The sequence below is a fragment of the Hippocampus zosterae genome, chromosome 4 (assembly GCF_025434085.1).
Source record: "Hippocampus zosterae strain Florida chromosome 4, ASM2543408v3, whole genome shotgun sequence".
NCBI lineage: Eukaryota > Metazoa > Chordata > Actinopteri > Syngnathiformes > Syngnathidae > Hippocampus > Hippocampus zosterae.
Genome location: NC_067454.1, coordinates 19,111,159 through 19,132,374, shown reverse-complemented (window position 1 = coordinate 19,132,374; position 21,216 = coordinate 19,111,159). Strand labels below are relative to the sequence as shown.

Below are 21,216 nucleotides of genomic sequence, written 5' to 3'. Positions count from 1 at the left end.
AGTGATGTTTCATAGAATACTGCTTCCCTCTAGTGGCTAAATGAGTAATAGCATTCACTAAATGAGTAATAGCATTTAGACACTAGAGGGCATCACTCACGAGTTAACAAGACATCACTCCGTGATTATATTGACTGATATGTCATATTTAAATTGATCCTTGCAGTTGTAGATATGTGTATTGCTTGTTCATTTCCCCGTTATTCGAGTCAAAGGTTTTGTGACTATTGAAAAGTCATGCTGATACATTTTATGTTTTAAATCAATCAATTTGCACTCAGGAGACTTCTGTTTAAGAAAAAGTCAAGTGAATAAGCAGTTGCATGTGATATACCTGTTTCAAATGAACCAAAAGAAATTCTTAAGATTGTTGAAATTAAAATAAAAATGGAAATGTGAAACAGACTGGCTTACTAAAATTTGTTGAACAATATTGTTGTTCAATGTCAAGTCAAGTCAAGTCAACAGTATTTATAGAGCACTTTCAAACAGCCATCGCTGCATACAAAGTGCTGTACATGGAGCGATTTAACATATACAATAAACAGTAAGACGAATCAGTAATAAGTAATAAGTAATAAGGCGGTAGAAAGCACCAAGCAGTAAAACCAATAGCAAATCTAAGTCATGCTGAGTCAAACGCCAAAGAATACAAGTGAGTTTTGAGGAGGGCTTTAAAGATGGGCAGCGAGGAGGCTTGCCGAATGTTCAGTGGGAGGTCATTCCAGAGAGATGGACCAGCAACAGAAAAGGCTCGATCCCCTCTGAGCCTCAGTTTAGTTCTTGGTACGTCTAGCAAAGACTGGTCCACAGACCTGAGTCGCCGGGCAGGGTTGTAGGGGCGTATGAGCTCAGAGAGGTAAGGTGGCGCGAGATTATTCAGAGATTTGAAAACAAAGAGGAGGATCTTAAAAATAATTCTAAAATGAATGGGGAGCCAGTGAAGGGATGCCAAAGTAGGAGTTATATGCTCCCTCTTACGAGTACCAGTCAAGAGGCGAGCAGCGGCATTCTGTACCAGCTGAAGGCGCTTGATGGAGGACTGGCTGACTCCAAAGTACATGGCGTTGCAGTAATCGAGCCGGGATGTGACAAAGGCATGAATTACTGTCTCAAAGTGTTCATGTGAGAGGAGAGGTTTTATTTTGGCCAGAGAATGTCAGCCAAGGTCGGCCCCCCGACATTTTACCACATAAAATCTGGCCCCCTTGGCAAAAAGTTTGGACACCCCTGGTTTAGAGTGTTCAATCAGCCTGCCACACATGTTTTTGGAATGTGGGAGGAAACAGGAGCACCCGGGGAAAACCCACGCAGGCCCGGGGAGAACATGCAAACTCCACATAGGGAGGCCGGAGCTCTAATCGAACCCGGTACCTCTGCACTGTGAAGCGATGGCTGTTTGAAAGTGCTCTATAAATACTGTTGACTTGACTTGAAACCGACGTGCTAACCACTGGACTACCAGTCCGCCCTACCAGTACAACCAGTTACGGGATTATTGAGAAATATACATATGTCGATAAAATCTCACAGATTTACCTTAACCTGGAAAAATATATACTGTATTTGTAGTCTTTTAATGTCTCTGAACCAGTCCCTGCTGCGAATAGTAAAAATCCAAAAGTAATCGATGCCCTTAACCCCTCAAGAAAGGTTTAGATTCCACAAGATAGTGGCATAAACAACTCCTCTATTAGACAGGTCAGTTGTGCGGCTAACTGAAGCTCCTCTGCTCACTTCAAGTTAGTTCCTTGGCATCGCTGTGCCACAAGATGGAGTCAAAGCAATACTTGACTTGACTTGAATAACAGAGGACTGCGAATTTGTCAATGCCGAAAACGTGACAATTTGGAGGTTAATGTATATTATTTCAAAATCCATATTTGTTCAGGCTAAAACATCTGGAATGAAAAACTGTGTGAGGTTTGAGCTCATTTGAGCATATGTAAAAAACAAAAACAAATAATATTCAAGAAGGGTTTTTACAAGTAAAACCATTCATAATCATCCTCCAACTGTAGGACATTGAAAAAATATCTTCACATTAATTTTGTTGAACTTCGTGTCTATCTGGTTGGCACCGATCAATTTGTTAAGGTCATGGAATATCGAGCAAAAAACAAAAAATGTCAAACATATATTTAGAGATGTTAATCATTTGAGTTCAAATTTACCTCAAACATAACGGCAGCATAAAAACAGTATTCGACACGTTCCTCATTTTAGTTATTATAAACTTCAACATTTATTTGTATTATTAAAAGCTGGTGGTAATTTGGTAAGCTTTGAAGATAAAGTAAGCTTTCATCATGTGTTTTTTTTTCATGCTCACCTACAAACTTGCTTTTTGCCATTGGCATGGCATTTCTCCTCTAAAATTCAGCCCAATAATGTTGGAAAATAATTACTTGCAGATCGCCAGGTTTCAGTCGCCCTGAATGGCCACAGAAGTCTTCATGGGCTATGGCCCCTTCCAACACATATGTTACCTGTTGGGGGAACAACACAGTGAAGGTGTAGAAGACAACACGGCAAATGTTGACGCGGCAACAATCTACTGCCCTATCAATCTTCCTAAAACTGAAAAACGGTCAGCAGAACAAGCTCACTTGACAGATAAGACCTCCACCATCTGGAAGATTAAAGGAAGTTTCCTCTTTATCCTGAGGGCAGTTTCAAGGGAACAAAATGTCATAACATCGAACATAAGCACAAAAGGCGGCTTTCTCAGTGAGCTTGACCGATGGCGATGGAGAGGGAGTCAAAATATCGGAAAAGTAGGTTCTTGAATTTGCGCTCTGGGAAACAACTTGAAGTGTCCCTCGTCACTGCTGGTGCTGCAATCACAGCAGTGATGGGATAAGAGCAGTGGTCCAGTTTCGTGAAAAAGGCAGGATCTGATCTGAGCGCTTTCTCTTTCCAACAACAATAAAATGAAGACGATTAGAACACACCTAATTTTATTAAAATGCTATTTTTAAGTATTCGTTATGACCTGTTCACACTCTTTCTCGCATAGTTCTGCACATAAGTGCCAAAGCGTGTTTGTTTCTTGTTGTTTCTAACTCCCATTTTAAAATGTATATCACATCACTGACACACAAATCAAAAGAGAATTACAGTTTAAACACTTGTAGGTTCAACCAGTCACACAATGTAAACATCAAATCTGGGTGACAAATGGTGTTTTTCTGAGCTTTGTTCTCCATCCATCCATCCATCCATTATCTACCGCTTATCCGGGGCCGGGTCGCGGGGGCAACAGCTTTAGCAGGGAAGCCCAGACTTCCCTCTCCCTAGCTACTTCTTCCAGCTCTCCCCAGGGGATCCCGAGTCGTTCCCAGGCAAGCTGGGTGACATAGTCTCTCCAGCGTGTCCTGGGTCTTCCTCGGGGTTTCCTCCCGGTGGGACATGACCGGAACACCTCACCGGGGAGGCGCTCAGGAGGCATCCGAATCAGATGCCCAAGCCACCTCATCTGGCTCCTCTCGATGTGGAGGAGAAGCGGCTTGACTCTGAGCCCCTCCCGGATGACTGAGCTTCTCACCTTATCTCTAAGGGAGAGCCCGGACACCCTGCGGAGAAAACTCATTTCAGCCGCTTGTATCCGGGATCTCGTTCTTTCGGTCACGACCCATAGCTCGTGACCATAGGTGAGGGTTGGGACGTAGATCGACCGGTAAATTGAGAGCTTCGCCCTTTGGCTCAGCTCCTTCTTCACCACGACAGACCGATACAACGTCCGCATCACAGCAGACGCTGCAGCGATCCGCCTGTCGATCTCTCGCTCCCTCCTGCCCTCACTCGTGAACAAGACCCCAAGATACTTAAACTCCTCCACTTGGGGCAAGATATCCCCCCCCCCCCCCCCGACCCGGAGGGGGCACTCCACCCTTTTCCGACTGAGGACCATGGTTTCAGATTTGGAGGTGCTGATTTTCATCCCAACCGCTTCACTGCGAAATGCTCCAGTGAGAGTTGGAGAGCCCCGTTTGAAGGAGCCAACAGCACCACATCATCTGCAAAAAGCAGGGATGTAATACTGAGGCCCCCAAAACGGACCCCCTCAACGCTTCGGCCTCGCCTAGAAATTCTGTCCATAAAGGTTATGAACAGAATCGGCGACAAAGGGCAGCCTTGGCGGAGTCCTACCCCAACTGGAAACGATTCCGACTTACTGCCGGCAATGCGAACCAAACTCTGACATCGGTGGTATAGTGACCGAACAGCCCGTATCAGGGGGTTCGGTACCCCATACCCACGAAGCACCCCCCACAGAACTCCCCGAGGGACACGGTCAAACGCCTTCTCCAAGTCCACAAAACACATGTAGACTGGTTGGGCGAATTCCCACATACCCTCAAGGACCCTGCTAAGGGTGTAGAGCTGGTCCACTGTTCCACGGCTGGGACGAAAACCACACTGCTCCTCCTCAATCTGAGGCTCGACTTCCTGACGGACCCTCCTCTCCAGCACCCCCGAATAGACCTTACCAGGGAGGCTGAGGAGTGTGATCCCTCTGTAGTTGGAACACACCCTCCGGTCCCCCTTTTTAAAAAGAGGGACTACCACCCCGGTCTGCCAATCCAGAGGCACTCTCCCTGTTGACCACGCGATGTTGCAGAGGCGTGTCAACCAGGACAGCCCCACAACATCCAGAGCCTTGAGGAACTCCGGGCGGATCTCATCCACCCCTGGGGCCTTGCCACCGAGGAGCTTTTTAACCACATCGGTGACTTCAACCACAGAGATAGGAGAGCCCACCTCAGAGTCCCCAGGCTCTGCTTCCTCCAAGGAAGGCATGTTGGTGGAGTTGAGGAGGTCTTCGAAGTACTCTGCCCACCAGTTCACAACGTCCCGAGTCGAAGTCAGCAGTGCCCCATCCCCACTGTACACAGTTCTTAGTGGTGCACTGCTTCCCCCTCCTGAGACGTCTGATGGTGGACCAGAATTTCCTCGAAGCCGTCCGGAAGTCGGCTTCCATGGCCTCACCGAACTCTTCCCACGCTCGGGTTTTTGCCTTGGCGACCACCGAAGCCGCGGTCCGCTTGGCCAGTCGATACCCGTCAGCTGCTTCTGGGGTCCCACAGGCCATAAAGGCTCGAGAGGACTCCTTCTTCAGCTTGACGGCATCCCTTACTGCTGGTGTCCACCAGCGAGTACGAGGGTTGCCCCCACGACAGGCACCAACCACCTTATGGCCACAACTCAGATTAGCCGCCTCAACAATAGAGGCACGGAACATGGTCCACACGGGCTCAATGTCCCCCGCCTGCCCCGGAACATGGGAAAAGCTCTGTCGGAGGTGGGAGTTGAAACTCCTTCTGACAGGGGATTCCGCCAGACGCTCCCAACAAACCCTCACCATACGTTTGGGTCTGCCAGGACGGACCGGCATCTTCCCCCACCATCGGAGCCTACTCACCACCAGGTGGTGATCAGTTGACAGCTCCGCCCCTCTCTTCACCCGAGTGTCCAGAACATGCGGCCGCAAATCCGATGATACAACTACAAAGTCGATCATCGAACTGCGGCCTAGGGTGTCCTGGTGCCAAGTGCACATATGGACACCCTTATGTTTGAACAAGGTGTTCGTTATAGACAATCCGTGACGAGCACAGAAGTCCAATAACAAAACACCACTCGGGTTCTGATCGGGGGGGCCGTTCCTCCCAATCACGCCCCTCCAGGTATCACCGTCATTGCCCACGTGAGCATTGAAGTCCCCCAGCAGAACAAGGGAGTCCCCAGCAGGAGTACTCTCCAGCACACGCTCCAAGGACTCCAAAAAGGGTGGGTATGCTGAGCTGCTGTTTGGTGCATATGCACAAACAACAGTCAGGACCCGTCCACCCACCCGAAGGCGGAGGGAGGCAACCCTTTCGTCTACCGGTGTGAACCCCAATGTACAGGCACTGAGCCGGGGGGCAATGAGTATGCCCACACCTGCTCTGCGCCTCTCACCGTGAGCAACTACAGAGTGGAAGAGAGTCCAACCCCTCTTGAGAGAACTGGTACCAGAACCCAGGCTGTGTGTGGAGGCAAGTCCGACTATATCCAGTCTGAAATTCTCTGCCTCACACACCAGCTCGGGCTCCTTCCCTGCCAGAGAGGTTACATTCCATGTCCCAAGAGCTAGCTTCTGTAGCCGAGGATCGGACCGCCAGGATCCCCGCCTTTGGCTGCCGCCCAGCTCACATTGCACCCGACCCCTTTGGCCCCTCTCATGAGTGGTGAGCCCATGGGAAGGTGGACCCACGTTGCCTCTTCGGGCTGTGCCCGGCCGGGCCCCATGGGTGTAAGCCAACGAGCCCCACCTCCAGGCCTGGCTCCAGAGGGGGGCCCCGGTGACCCGCGTCCGGGCAAGGGAAACCTAGATCCATTTATTTCGATCATCATTGGGGTCTTTGAGCCGTGCTTTGTCTGGCCCTTCACCTAGAACCTGTTTGCCATGGGTGACCCTGCCAGGGGCATAAAGCCCCAGACAACTTAGCTTCTAGGATCATTGGGACACACAAACCCCTCCACCACGGTAAGGTGACGACTCACGGAGGGGTGAGCTTTGTTCTGACATTGAATATACATAGAAGCATTTTAAAAGCATTTTTTTTAAAATGCTTGAGCTTTGTTCTGACATTGAATATACATAGAAGCATTTTTAAAAAATATATATAATAATATTACTTTTTAATATCCAAATGAACAAGCCAACAAACTGAACCTTTGTTGGAGAGAATCACATTAGGTGAAGTGTCATGTTTTAGGTCTTGTTCATGCAGATCGTGCCGCATGTGTTTTGCGTGTGTGCGTGTGTGTGTGTGTGTTCTTTTTGGCTGCTCCAGTGGCCAAGAGAAGAGCTGAGCTCGGGGTCGGGAATTCAATAGGGAAAGAATTTAATGGGGAACATCTGAAAGCTCGGCTTCCTACTGCGAGCCTCCTGTGATCTTTCAGCACAGCTGTATCTTCTCCAAAGTCACGAGCATGTGAGCAAACACACCTGCAGAAAGGCATGCTGGGAATACAGCCCAAAACACCCACACTGGGAGATTAATCTGGAACGTTTGCTATAAAGCTGTTTTAAGTTTGTGTTTGTAGATCTAGTGAACCCCCTTGCATGCTCACTAACCATTGCCACGGTGATTAATGTCCAGCCCATAAGGCTTAGAATTAATAATAATAATTAATAACAATCAATTTGATTTGCAATGTACTTGACATTACAAAATGCTACAGAGAATTTAAAGACAAAGTAAAAAACAGAAAAGGCTACAGCTGATAACTGGTGAAAATAAAAGCACACTTGGAGTCAGGAAAAAAGTTGAGGTTTAACATCTAAAATGAATGGAAAGGTTTTTAGCTTCCTTTTGAAGATCGTCAAAGTTTGAGGAGCCCTCAGGAACTCAGGGAGTGCATTCCAGAGTCATCGTGCCACAGATTTGGAAGGCCTTCTCTCCCATCATGATGACCTTAGCTTAGACCGGAGGCTCCTTGTAGAGTGACGTGGGCTGAAAAGCTTGCTCAGGTATAAGAGGGCATTTCCATGAACACACTTGTGGGTAGGAAGGTAGAGTTTCTAGTGGAATTGGGAGAAAGCAGGTAGCCAGTGGAGAGTCTGGAATAGGCGTAAACTGGTTGTATTTATGAGTCAGGATCCTGGCAGCGCAGTTTTGTATGCGCTGGAGTTTGAGACCGAGACAGGAAGTGAGATGCAGTAGTTCAGTCTGGATGAGATGAAGTCATGGACCAGTTTATTAGCATAAGACAAAGAGAAGAAAGGGTGGAGTTTGGCAGTGTTGAGAAGAAGGAAGGAAACTCAGGTGAGATGGCGGATGTGGGTGTCAAAGGAAGGATGAGAATCAAACTTGACACATAGATTTGTGGCAGTGGGGGAGAAGAGAATGTTGCGGCCAGAGATAGTGATGTTTGTAATGGGGAATGACTGACTTTGGCGCTCTTTAACTTGGATGTCAGCCATGGCTTCATCTCCTCCAGGCCAGAACTGAAAGCAGTTGTTGTGGCTGAGGGTGATAAGCGATAAGATGAGGGTGTCATCAACACAACAGTGATAGTAAACACCATGCCTGCTGATGAGCTGACCCAGGGGAAGCCTGTACTGTAATTGGTAAAAAGGACTGGCCCGAAAAATGAACCCTGTGGCACCCCACCCATGCGGCAGTGTAGGGTAAGCATCTTGAGTTCCCCTGGGATAGACACTCAGCTCTACCTGTGAGCTAAAACTGAAATCATTTGGAGATGGTTCCAGAGATTCTCACAAAGGACGGGGGCCGATGCAAAAGAAAATGGTGGTTCACAGTGTCAAAGGAAGCGGAAAGGGTGTAAAGTTCAGCAGCAACAACTATAACCTTAGAAATCTCCTGGGTATCTTGGCCGTGAAATAAGGCAGAACTGAAGAGAAAAGCTTATAATAGCAGCGATGAGTGGGTTTATGGCTGTGACTGGCTGAAATTGTTTCTCACTTTCAAAAGGGAAAGTGTGTCTCCCAGACGAAGCTCGCCCGAGACTATGAATTGGCAAACTCAACCATTTCGACAATATTCTGTAATGGCTACGAAATCATGGCAGAGTTCGAGGCCAACAGATTGAAAGATGATCGTAAATGGCTTTGGGGTGTGCCACATCCAGAACTGGAGAAGGGACATATCATTTATCATCATAGACTGAATGGTCATTTGTTGATTAATTAGTTTGAATATACATATTTTGATCAGTGTCTGTTCGATTTGCGGCAGACATGATTACACTGACTCGTGGTTTCTTGTACTACACTGAACCAACTGCCTGTTTCTAATTTTGCCGTAATTAAGCTACTATTTTCTCAAATGCATTTGGCCACATAAAGAAAATAAAAAAGTTTTAATGGTTCTGCACAGTTGTTCGCATTCAACATAATGCATAAGCAATATACAAATTGTAGATTTATTTTTACATATTTTCAAGTCATTCCAAATATGCAATGGGTGTATTACCAGTGAGGACAAACAATATAATAGTCGACGGACCTTAAACTGATTATTAACGATATTAAAAAAAACAACAAAACAACAAAAAACACTGTCATGGCTTTCCATACTCGCAACTAGCTCTGCTGTTATATTTTTTGACATAGTGAAACACTAAGTACTACAGTGTCAAAATTCTATGGCAATGTTCCTGCTACTTTACTTTGTTGTGCTAATATATTATTCATTTCAATTTGGTATCCAAAGTTAATTTTGGAATGGCCTTCAAGTAGATTTCCACGTTTAAAGAAGCAAGGTGTAGTTTCCCACTTCCATCACTTTGAGGGCACACAAATACCATATTTACCAAATTTACTTTTGGTTCACACTGATGGTAATTTAAAACCAACCAAAAAAGGTTTGTCAATGCCTTTGTATGCCACAAGATAGAGGCAAAACACGTTTCTCTCTTCTATAAGCCTGGCCAGACTGAATGAAGCTATTGTCCTCAATTCAAATTTGTTTCTTGGCCCCAATATGCCACTAGGTGGCGGCAAAGCAATATTTTCCTTCCACCCCCCCATCCACTCATTCTCTAATCTGCTTATCCTCACAAGCATCGCGAGGCGTGCCTGAGCCTATCCCAGTTGACTTCGGGCAGGAGGCGGGGGACACCCTGAACTGGTTGCCAGCCAATCGCAGGGCACACACAGACATTCAAACTTTTGCGCACATGGGAAAATTTAGAGTGTTCCATTAACCTGCCATGCATGTTTTTGGAATGTGGGAGGAAACCGGAGTACCTGGAGAAAACCCATGCAGCCACGGGGAGAACATGCAAACTCCACACATGGAGCTGGAATTGAACCCGGTACCTCTGCACTGTGAGGCCAACTTGCTAATGTGTTTTCAATGAAAAAAAACCCCAACAAATTACTACAGGTATGTCTTTACCAAAATATTTGAGACACCTCAGTATGATGTAGTGCAGTTGTACAGGACTACATCCGTGCATGTTAAAACCATTTAAAAAAAATACCAAAAACCACTGGCATATAAAATACAACTTTTCTAACCTACCGACGTCATGGGCATGCAAACATAAAAAAAGTGCAAATATGTAGCTGAATCTTCGTCGGTTAACTTGAAAGCTCATTCCTGCATATGTAAAATGCAGATAACGATTATTTTTCTATTCCATGGCTGAAACCTGTCTATTTGTCACACAAAAGTAACTATGTGTAACACTAAGTATTTTTGATACTGACTTAAAAAAAATAAAATAAAATGCCCCCCCAGCACATTTTTAAGATACAGTATTGTCATTTTTTGGTTTTTAATTTTGCCCTTTAAAAACTTAATACCATGAATACCATGAATTTTTTCCTCCGACATGTCCAGCAAAAACACACCTTTTCCTGAACCAAACCCTTAAATAATAATTACTCAATATAATACAGTTGATATTATTATTATTATTATTATTATTATGAAAACAGCAGGAGAAAATATAGGCAGATTTGGAATGATCACCCCCAAAAAATCATTGAGAAAACTTGAATTAAATCTTTGATAATATACTGAATAAAAAAATAATTTTAAGTTTGTTGACCAGTGTTTTGCAAATGCATTGCAAAATAAAACGTGAGCAATAGTCTGAATTATAAAAAATAACCTTTTTATTATCCAGATATTCAGTGCACAAAAAAATGAATATCAAAATTCATAAATTGATTCAAACATAAGATCAGAATGTTAATAATTAATTAATATGGTCCTGTGACTAAGTATAATCTCCATTAGTTCACGTGGTTTGCATAAATAATGTTGTAAATAAATTATGTGCCACTATTTCTCTGCCTCCAAAAGGATTGGTCTGCAGGTTGTCATACTTGCTGCTATTTGGGCCACTTGCATCTGCCATTAGGAGAGAGAAAACATCCATGCATTAGGACACAAGTCCACATGGGAACCTCTCTTTGTGTAAAAGTCCCATGCGTTTCATACCTGCAGGAGAAGGGGTCAAAATATTGACGTCTGTGAGAACAGATGGAGCTGTTGAGGTGACACCGTAGGACCATTCTTAGTTGGGGAGTTGGATCAGCTTGTGGAATACAGTCACAATGATCCACGTCGATCTCACAGTTGGGCATCCATGAAGTCATTGGAAAATCTAAACAGGAGGTAACAATTATAGTTGCAAGTCAGTGATGAGAAAGCCAATTTGAATATTTATTTGATCCGGTTTATGTGGTTCTGGTGACTGTGTTTGCTTTTATTTTTTCCGATATGTGGAAAAATTCACATCTTGCACCTTGGACACCTAATGCAATGTGACCAGACAAACTAAACACTCACCTGGGCTAGTATTAGAAGGGTACGGTATGCATCTGTCACTTGTACAATCCCAAATCCAACCGCTGACGCAAAGTTTCCTGGAATTCTCGGCCTCTGAAAGCTGTCCAATCAGAGAACAACTGAGAAAAAAAAGTAGCCTACATTCATACAGCATGTACATCAACCATGGTTTATATCCATTTGAGAGCCTGAATTGACAGTTTTCAGACTCACCCACTGCCCCTGTGAGGCTGAGCATTACGTCGTACAATGGCGGGCTCCATGCATTTGCATTCTGTATGATTCACAACTTTTATCAGCACAGGCTCTGGTACAAACTTGAATGGAATCACGCTAAGGACCTGAAATGCACGGCAACATAAAATGTATTGGATTTAATTTGCTCAAGAGCACAATGTCATTGAGAAATGCACTTACCGTTTTGTTGACCAGCACTGTACTTGTGTTTCTGCATGTGACACCTTCTTGATTGCAGCAGCCACCACACCTGTCAGCAGGAAAATGAAAACATCGGCGGAATAACGTCTGTCCAGTCGTGCACCGAATTGTCTTACTAGTGTGGACCAAGAGTGTTGTAGTACATGGACCTCTCGCCGGATATCAAGGATGGCAGGTAAATGATGGGTGATCCATACGACGGTGAATATCAAGTGAATGACGTGGAGGCGGTTTTGTGATAGACAAACCTGTGGACGGACACACAAGGTGGCTTGAAGAACATGGATGGGTCAGTACCCAGTTCTTTGGCCACATCCACACAAGTCTCTCTTGGCATGCATTGTGTCCGCTGCCACTCCTCATCTATGGCTGCATGGGAAACACAACACGCTATGAGGGGCCGTCAGACACACAATTGACAAGTTTCTCTCTCTCTCTCTCTCTCTCTCTCTCTCTCTCACACACACACAAACAAACAAACACACACACACACACACACACAAAAATGAAATGCTGGCACACAGAGCAATGAAACACTCTCATACACAGTACTGAAACCCTTCCACACCTAATTTAATGAACTGCGATCATCTTAATGGACTGAAATATTCATTTCAGTTACGAGTTTAAGAGTAGTTCCATGAGAACGTTTTAGTAATATACAGCATAGGAACCAAAAAATTACAACTACAGTGTGACAGTGATTCAGAAGTCTGCCTTAGAATTTTATTAATGGATGATGTGAGCTTTTCAGTAGTCTGCACGAGAGCATTTTAGTCACGTGTGTGTGTGTGTGTGCGTGCGTGCGTGTGACAGTTTCAGCAGTGTGTAAGAGAACATTTCACTGGTGTGCCAGAACATTTCATTAGCGTATGAGAGTGTGAAAAAAGTCAGTGCGGTGAATGAGAGTGATTCAGTAGTTTGCGCGTGTGTTTCATTTGTGCGCATGAGAGCATTACAGCAAAGTGTGAAAGTATTTTAGTAGTGTATGAGAGCGAAAATAATCAGTAGTGGCTGTGAGACTGTTTTAGTAGAGTTTTTGTGAGTGTTTTAGTGGTTTTGTGTGAGAGCATTGCAGTAATTATATGTGCTCAAAAAATTCAGCAGCGTGTGAGAACGGTGTAGTAATTCGAGTAAAAATCAATCAGTGCAGTAAATAAGAGAGTTTCAGTAGTTGGCTGCAAATATTTGATTACTGCTCATGAGAGCATTCCGTTATGGCCTACATCATTTTCGTAGCGTATCAGAGCAGGAAAAAAAACTTGTGGTGCATTTGAGAGTGTTTTAGTAGTAGCTGTGAGTGAATGCGCAAAAGCAAATTTTATTCAGATGTGTGTGAGAGCCCATTAGCAGTGTGTGGGAGTGTTTTAGTAATGTGCTTGAGAAAAACATTTAGAGTGTGAGCATTTTACTAAGGTATATGAGCGGGAAAAAATATCATTCAATAGTGTGTTAGCGAGTGTTCTGTTGATGAGTGTTTCAGTAGTTAGTGTGACGATGTTTGATTTGTGTGTGTGTGAGAGGTAGATCTAAAATTCATAGCCTACTTGTACACAAGCACTGGACATGACTTGCTGTCCTACCTTTGAGTATCTCCAAGCTGTATGATTCTGCAGCGTAACGTGTCGAGCGGTGGGAGCCGGCCGAAGGTGGCGAAAAAAGAGAGTCCGACTGCTGCAGTCTCATGCGGCACTTCCACAACTTCCAGTCGGGGAAGTCTGCAAGTCTGAGCAGCTCGTCAAGGCTGGAGGCTGAGCGTACCTTCCTCTCCCACTGCTTCATTACCTGTAAAGACTGCACTCTGTCATCTTTTCATTTACGGTACATGGTCACATATATGCTAAAAACTGAATTCATACAAGTCCTCAAGATTATGTAAAGACTAAATTAATGTCTAAACTCAAATGTCTGACTTGTATTAAACCTTTATTGATTGTTTTGTTGTTGTTGTTGTTGTTTTTTTGCCTGATAGTAAGAAACAGAAAAGAATCAAATCCCCCACTTCCAATGAAGTTGAAGACAAAGATGATTCAGGCAACATTAAAGGGTGAAAAGAAACAGCATCTGGCTGGGAGGGAAAATAAAAACAGATTACAATGATTTGCAAATCCTTTTCAACTTGTCTTCAATTGAATACAGAAGAGGACAAGAATTGTTGAGTGTTATTGTTTTTTGGAAATATTCTCTCATTTTGAATTTTATGTCTTCAACATATTCCAAAAATGCTGGAATAGGAGCAAGAAAAGCTTTGGAATTGACGCAAAAAAAACGCCCCTTTTGGAACATTCCACAGGTGAACAAGTTAATCGGAAACCAGTGAGTGTCAGGATTGGAATATAAAAGGACCATTATCAAGCAAGGATGGGGTAAGGTTCACACAACAACATCTTGAGCAAATAGTCCATTAATTTAAGAATGATTCTAAATGCGCAATTTAAGGAAATTTTGCTATTTGGTCATCCATCGTCCATAATACCATCAAAAGACTTGGAGAATTTGGAGAAATCTTTGCACGTAAGGCCGAAAACCAACATTGAATGCCCGTGACCTGTGATCGCTCAGGCATCATTGCGTAAAGGACTTTGCCACGTGGGTCAGAAATGTTTCAGAAAACCACAATCAGTTATCATGGTTGGTCGCTACATTTACAAATGCAAGTTAAAACGCTACAATGCAAAGCGAAAGCCATAGATCAACATCGCTGGCTTCTTATTTGAGAGGAACTGACACAAAGTGGAAAAGTCTGCTGTGGTCTGACGAGCCCATGTCAACTTGTTTTGAGAAAAGAAACCATGTGGGTTAGTTCAAAAGCCAGCATCTATGAGGGTTTGGAAGTGTGTTTACGCCCATGGCATGGGTAGCTTGCACATGTGTGAAAATGGTGAAAGTTGCAGAAATGTTTTGGAGCAAGATATGTTGCCATCCAAGCATTGTCCTTTTTAGGGACATCCCTGCTTTATTTCAACAAGACAACGGCAAGCCACATTCTGCACATGTCCTGTGTGGCTTCGTAGTAAAGGACTGGACAAGACTTGCCCGCCAGTAGCCCAGACCTGTCTCCCATTGAAAATGCACTATGACAATGGAGACTACGGACTATTGAGCAAATAAAGATGTACATCAAACAAGAATGGGAAAGAATTCCACCCACAAAGATTTCACCATTCGTGTCCTCAGTTCCGGATTGTCTATTGAGTGTTGTTAAGAGGAACGGAGACGTAACAAAGTGGTGAACATGCTCCTGTCCCATTTTTGTTGCAGGCATGAAATTCAAAATGAATGAATATTTGAAAAAGGACCCCCCCCCCCAACCCCCAAATGATCAAGTTTAAAATGAAATTTCTTTGTAATGTATTTAATTAATTCTAGGTCGAAAATGATTTCCAAATCCCTGTATGTTTTACACAATGTCTTAACTTCACTTGAATTGGATCTTGTCAATTTGCATGCACGCACAAGGCTGAAACAATTTATCTTTGAGGGCTTGGTCAGTACTCCGAATCTCACAAACGTGCAGCCAAGAGTCTGGTCTCCAGTATGTCATCACCTTCACAGCTCACTATGTCGACACTCTCGTGTTGCGTGTGCGCACTTACATAACACAATATAACCTGTGAGGCGGAGACAGCAATTCTCTCAAATCAAAAAATAGCTTTACTCCTCCAGCATGTACAAGAGAGCCACGTGTGCTGTATGATGGGCCATCAGGGACATAATTCCTTTCACACCCACTTGTGATTTTTTTTTTTTAAACAAATACGAATGAAACATTCTGACACACTACTGGAAACTGTCTTATACACAAAACATTTTCAAATACAGTACATGACTGATTTTTTTTGGTCACAGAAACACACTACTAAAAAAAGAGTTTATTCCCTACTACTGAAACGTGTCTTTCACTATGTGTATTTTGATAGTAGCATTTCAATTGTGTGCAAGAGTGTCAGTAGTGCAAGTGATAGAAAATGCGATCATGTGTGTGCAAGAGATAAGTAGTGTATGACAGCATTCCGGTAATGTACCGTACCCATCTTTTCATTTTCAACACCGCTTATCCTGAAGAGGGTCAGAGGGTTGCTGGAGCCCATCCCAGCTAACTTCAGGCGAAAGGTGGGCTACACCCTGAACTGATTGCCAGTCACTTCCAGGGCAAATATACAGACGAACAACCATTCACACACACATCCACAGCCTAGGAAACGATCCCACGCTGCCCGTTCACAAGTCATGCAAGTGTACCACTATACCATCAAGAATGTACTGTATATAGACTGAGAAAAAAAAATCAGTTGAGCATGTGCAAACTTTTCAGTGGTGAGTGTGATTGCATTTTGATAATTTTTTCAGCGTTTCACTCGTGAGTGTGAGAGTGTTTTTGTAGGATTTATATATATATATATATATTCATTCATTTATTTATCTTCCGAGCCGCTTGATCCTCACTAGGGTCGCGGGGGGTGCTGGAGCCTATCCCAGCTGTCTCCGGGCAGTAGGCGGGGGACACCCTGAATCGGCTGCCAGCCAATCGCAGGGCACACATAGACGAACAACCATCCACTCACACCTAGGGACAATTTAGAGTGTTCAATCAGCCTGCCACGCATGTTTTTGGAATGTGGGAGGAAACCGGAGCACCCGGAGAAAACCCACGCAAGCCCGGGGAGAACATGCAAACTCCACACAGGGAGGCCGGAGCTGGAATCGAACCCGGTACCCCTGCACTGTGAAGCCGACGTGCTAACCACTGGATACCGGGCCGCCCTTATATATATATATATATATACACACACACACACATACAAAACTCAGTAGTTTGTGATGACATTTCAGTACTGTGAATTATTGAAGGGGGAAGTGAAACGACAGATTTCTGGCTAGGAGTGAAAAATAATGGAATCAAGGTAGAGATATTGGAAGTTGAAAAAAAAATCAAAGTACAGTTGTCACTGATTCAAACATCGTAGCTTCTTATTTCAGTTTCAAGAGAATCCTCAAATAGTATCTTTTAGGACATTAATTTTTTCGACCAAAAAAACCCCACTTAGGTGCCATCGATACGTGGTCGGTGTGTGACTGCTTTTTACTGAGGTTCTTTTATCATTGGTGACTGTGAATGGTGTTTTTTTAATTTTTAACGTAAGACTTCTATTTAAGTACAGAGTGAGAGTGCCACTTCTGGTTACAGTGAAGTATGCTTTGCAGGTTAGCATGCGCCCACCTGAGGACCGCATCTATCCATCCATCATCCATTCACCCAACGCACTCCAACCGCACTCCAAGCTCTTGTGACTTTTGTGTATAAAGACTAAAAGCTCCATGCGCCACTCACCCTACTTCCAACCTGTCTTTGCAGGCCGAGGCCCCCATTGATCCAGCTGAGCTCCACCAGCAGTGTCACCAAGCAGGAGGTTCGATAAAGAGTCCGCTTCATCTTCACCAGCATCCCCCGGATCCTCTGCTCTGGCCTCTGAGAAGCACTCGCTATGAACTTGTCTTCCTTTTCACAGCTGGCTACGTCTCTGAGTGCCAGACCAGCTGATCTCTTCCGTGTATGTGCTGCATAAATTCTCAACCCTGCTCTGTGGGTGTGTCTGTGTCTGCGTGAGCCAGACGTAACCTGTCACAAAAGCAGCCCCCAGACACCCGCCAGCCAAATGGAGGGGCTTTACAACTCGAACGTCTTATTTGTGCAGCTTTGATGCGGTGTTCACTTGAGTAAGTTGTCAATGAGCTGGAAGCTGAAAAGGACCTCATAAAATTCTGAGTCCCTTCTTATCACCCACCTTCTCCTTTGTCCAAATGGAACCAGCAAAAAGCTTGGAGAGAATTTCAGTCTGTTCCCTTTCTCTTTGGTTATGAATCTAAGTTAGTCATTGGCTGCCTTACACCTACTGTACCTCTTAATCCACAAAATGCTTTTTGCCTTATTTGCTTTGAGCTCTCAACCCTTTCAGTGCTGTTAAATCCCCTCATCGTGAATTTCTTCTGCACACACACAAACATGTGTTTTAAATGTGATCCAGACCTCACATGAGAGGGGGCAGACAAGTAACTTGCACCGCCCCATGATGTCCCACTGATGATACCCCTCCTTACTTGGAGGAAATCACCATGAAGGAAGATATTTCAATGAAGCCCGAATCCCAACGAGCGACAAAGGTTTGAGTGTTTGCCAAGGTAGCAATTTTTTTTGTCGGGGTTCGTTCAATGTCGCCGACTTTTGCAAAGACATTAAAAAAAAAAAAAAAGTTTTTCTTGTCGCCAATAATTTTTTAACATGTTCAAAATTCGTTCTGCATATTATTAGAACGTCATTGCAAACATTTGCGACCTTGAATGAACTCTGATGAAAAATCAACATTCGTTACCTTCGCAATCACTCGCAAACCTCAGTGGCATTGATTGACTTGGGCTTGTAGAATCTAATGAGATCCAGCAGAAGAGTTGAACAATTTCCGGTAAAAAGGACAACACACAGTGAGAGTCATCAAATTATCAGTTGTAAGTGTCCTGAATTCAATACAATTTTAACATTATTAATAAGTAAACCCCTGCCCCCCCCAACCCCAAAATCAAGTGAGGACTAATACAAGACAGAATAAAGAATTAATTAAACTTCCATAATGGGATTTCGTCATTTGTACTGGGATACCTAATTCATTTGGATGGAGTTGAGAAATGACACATTTAGTAAAATTATAATTTATTTTAGTTCCATATTATTATATTTTAACACATAAAAAATGTTCAAGACAATGTTAGATGCACCGTCCTTCAAGTGGATTGCAAAAGAATACCGGTAACTGATTTAAATGGACAAACCTTTATTTATATTTAATATTCAGTTCTGTTGTATTTGACTTGTTAGGACAATATATTTACTTGTAATCTTTTACGACTGTTTGTTTAGGTGCAGTTTTTAATTCACCTTTTATGCGCTAAGCATTTTATATGAATCATTATTTATAAGTAATTTTGTTTTATTGGCATTTTCTTAAGTGTAGAGTTAATGTTCAAAATATACGTGACATTACAATGGCTTACAGCAATATTAAATAAACCTTTTAGAAATAAAACATTTTTTCCATTTTTTTGGAACACTTGATGTTGGTAATTGTGGTAGCACTTCGAGAGCGAGAATATTATTTTCAGACAGCATACGGCATAGAAAGGTTGAAAAACTACTGTGCTAGTTTAGCTAGTGTTGTTGCTCTAATAAAATGGAATTTAAAATGTAAATGTACTTTATGACCAAAAGAAGATTTGAAAAATAGCTGCAAGCAGCAAACAATATATTTTGTACAACATAATGGTTAAAGAGAATCTCGGATCTGAGATCGCCAGTTTAAAGCTCGCTCAAAGCCATTTTGACCATTTCTGTAATCACTGATAGCCTGGTTGATCTCTTCCTGCGTGTTCATTACAAATGGACCTGAAGAGCAAACACATTAAGCAATTTGTTCCATTTAGTATACACACATCGGAATGTTGTTGACAAACAAATGAACATATGTACCATGCTTCACCACAGGCTCATTGATGGGTTCTCCAGCTATCAGGACAAAATGGCAAATGTCGGAACCCTGAAGAGAAAATAAAAGAAGTGGACTGAAGTAGAATGACACAGAGAGTATATAGAGCAGGGGTGTCAAAATCATTTTTGGCGCGGGCCACATTTTAGTTAGCCTTTCACTTGGAGGGCCGTTCTGACTGAATCCATATAAAGAAGTCAAGAATAGCTGTTGATTGAACTATTGTTTAAGTTACTATCATGAGGGATTTGGCAACAAGAAAATGCTTAGAATATATCTCTTATTTATTACATATGATATTTTAAATTATGAGAATTTTGGTAGACATTTTAGAAAGGATCATGGAAGTTGACATGTTTGATCTGCTTTTGCGGGCCACATAAAATGAGGTGGCGGGGCAGATATGGCCCCCGGGCTTTGAGTTCGACACCTGTGATATAAAGTATCTCTTACCTTGTTTTCAAATCCAACACTGTCCCCATCTCCAAAAACCACCGTGTGATGGGGCTCCACCTTCTGCTGCCAATCATCAGGGCCTTCAAGAGAACAATGTTCAACTGGAACATCTCAGTCTCATTAAATTGATCCCCAAAAATGATCCAAGTGACAAGTATTTGACTCATTGTTATTGTGCCAGTGAACATGTGGTGTTGGACGCTAACGCAATTAAAGTCAAATGCCTATTGTTTTGGGTTCATAAACACATCTGAGAGCAATTTTGCCCACTCTGAGAAAGGCTTGCTTGTCACTAATAAAACATTTGACATTTTTGGAGGGAGGAATAGATGTCTCACTGGAAATAGCAGCTTTTGTGTAAAAGTGTGTTGTCTCTCACACAAAAGCAGATCAAACGCAAACAGGACAACTCACATGAAAGGTAGAATCTTTCAAAGGTAGCTATGACATCTGAAGTTATACAGTGAACCCCCAGGAAAATGCATACAATATCTGTGAAATCACCCTTTTGCGGGTATCAAGGAATTATATTGAAGTCGGTTAAGGAGCTTAATTTGCAAAGCCCTGTAGTATTTTGCTGTCTACCCATTAATCAATTTTCTTCTGCTCATCTGAGGTGGGGTCATGGGGTCAGAAGATTTAGCAGTTTTCCCTTTCTCTTGCCACCCCATCCTGCTCTGGCTGGGGAATCCCAAAGGCATTCCTAAGTCAGTCTCTCCAGCGTGTACTGAGTCATCCTGGTCCTCCCAGTCCTCCCAGTAAGACACCTCACCATGGAGGCGTACAAGAGGAACAACAACAAAGTGCCCAAGTCACTTCATTTGGCTCCTGTCAGTACGGAGTAGCAGCAGGTCGACCCTGAGTCCCTCCCGGATGACCGAGCTTCTCACACTATCTCTAAGGGAGAGCACGGAGACCCTGTCGTGGAAAGTAATTTCGGTCAGCTTGTATCCAGGATCTTGTTCTTTCATTCACCATGAGTGAGAGTAGGAACTTAGAATGACCTGAACATCAAGAGCTTTGTCTTTCGGCAAAGCTCCTTCTTCATCACGACACACTGATACATAGTCCACGTCATTGCTGACGCTACACTAATCCGCATCACTGTTGACGCTGCATCGATGCACTTGTTGATCTCCATTTAATTTTCACTTGTGAACAAGACCCCAAATCCTCCATTTGGCCTAGGATCTCACATCCCTGACCCTGAGAGGGCACTGCATCCTTTTCTGGCTGAAGACCATGGCCTTCGATTTGGAGGTGCTGATTCTTATTCCAACCACTTTACACTCTACACCAACAGCACCAAATGATCTGCAAAAAGCAGAAATGTAATACTTGTGGTCAACAAACCGGACCCCTAAACATCTTGACTGCACCTAGAAATCCTGCCAAGTTTATGAACACAATTGCTGACAAAGGGCAGCATTGTCGGAGTCCACCTTTTACTGGAAACTAATCCGACTTAC

General features: G+C 43.5%; 3 protein-coding genes across 3 annotated transcripts in view; all 3 read right to left on the bottom strand.

Moving 5' to 3' along the window:
- The window catches only part of LOC127599375 (vascular endothelial growth factor D-like), a 449,921-nt gene extending 431,042 nt beyond the window's left edge, over window positions 1-18,879 (bottom strand). Inside the window, exon 1 of the mRNA XM_052063312.1 lies at window positions 17,543-18,879. The gene's annotated coding sequence lies outside the window, so the exon portion shown is untranslated. The remainder of the gene's footprint in view (window positions 1-17,542) is intronic.
- On the bottom strand, window positions 10,655-17,497 carry LOC127599373 (vascular endothelial growth factor D-like). Its single transcript, XM_052063309.1, has 8 exons — window positions 17,089-17,497; window positions 13,340-13,541; window positions 12,005-12,125; window positions 11,736-11,805; window positions 11,532-11,659; window positions 11,319-11,437; window positions 10,968-11,133; window positions 10,655-10,877 (listed from the first exon to the last, which is right to left on the bottom strand). The coding sequence occupies exons 1-8, from the start codon at window positions 17,200-17,202 to the stop codon at window positions 10,859-10,861; spliced, it is 939 nt and encodes a 312-aa protein (XP_051919269.1). The 5' UTR covers window positions 17,203-17,497; the 3' UTR covers window positions 10,655-10,858.
- Window positions 18,880-19,030: 151 nt separating the features above from the next.
- pir (pirin) overlaps window positions 19,031-21,216 on the bottom strand; it is an 11,722-nt gene continuing 9,536 nt past the window's right edge. The window contains exons 8-10 of the mRNA XM_052063337.1: window positions 19,745-19,827; window positions 19,276-19,342; window positions 19,031-19,191 (exon numbers count right to left, since the gene is read on the bottom strand). Of these exons, the coding sequence (XP_051919297.1) occupies window positions 19,073-19,191; window positions 19,276-19,342; window positions 19,745-19,827 (269 nt within the window). The 3' untranslated portion in view covers window positions 19,031-19,072. The remainder of the gene's footprint in view (window positions 19,192-19,275; window positions 19,343-19,744; window positions 19,828-21,216) is intronic.

Coding starts and splice junctions, on each gene's coding strand:
- LOC127599373 (XM_052063309.1), bottom strand. CDS start 17,202: ATGCTGGTGAAGATGAAGCGGACTCTTTATCGAACCTCCTGCTTGGTG. Junction 11,806..12,004: donor CCTTGTGTGTCCGTCCACAG/GTTTGTCTATCA, acceptor TCCTGCTGACAG/GTGTGGTGGCTGCTGCAATC. Junction 11,134..11,318: donor CCCTTCTAATACTAGCCCAG/GTGAGTGTTTAG, acceptor CCTCCTGTTTAG/ATTTTCCAATGACTTCATGG.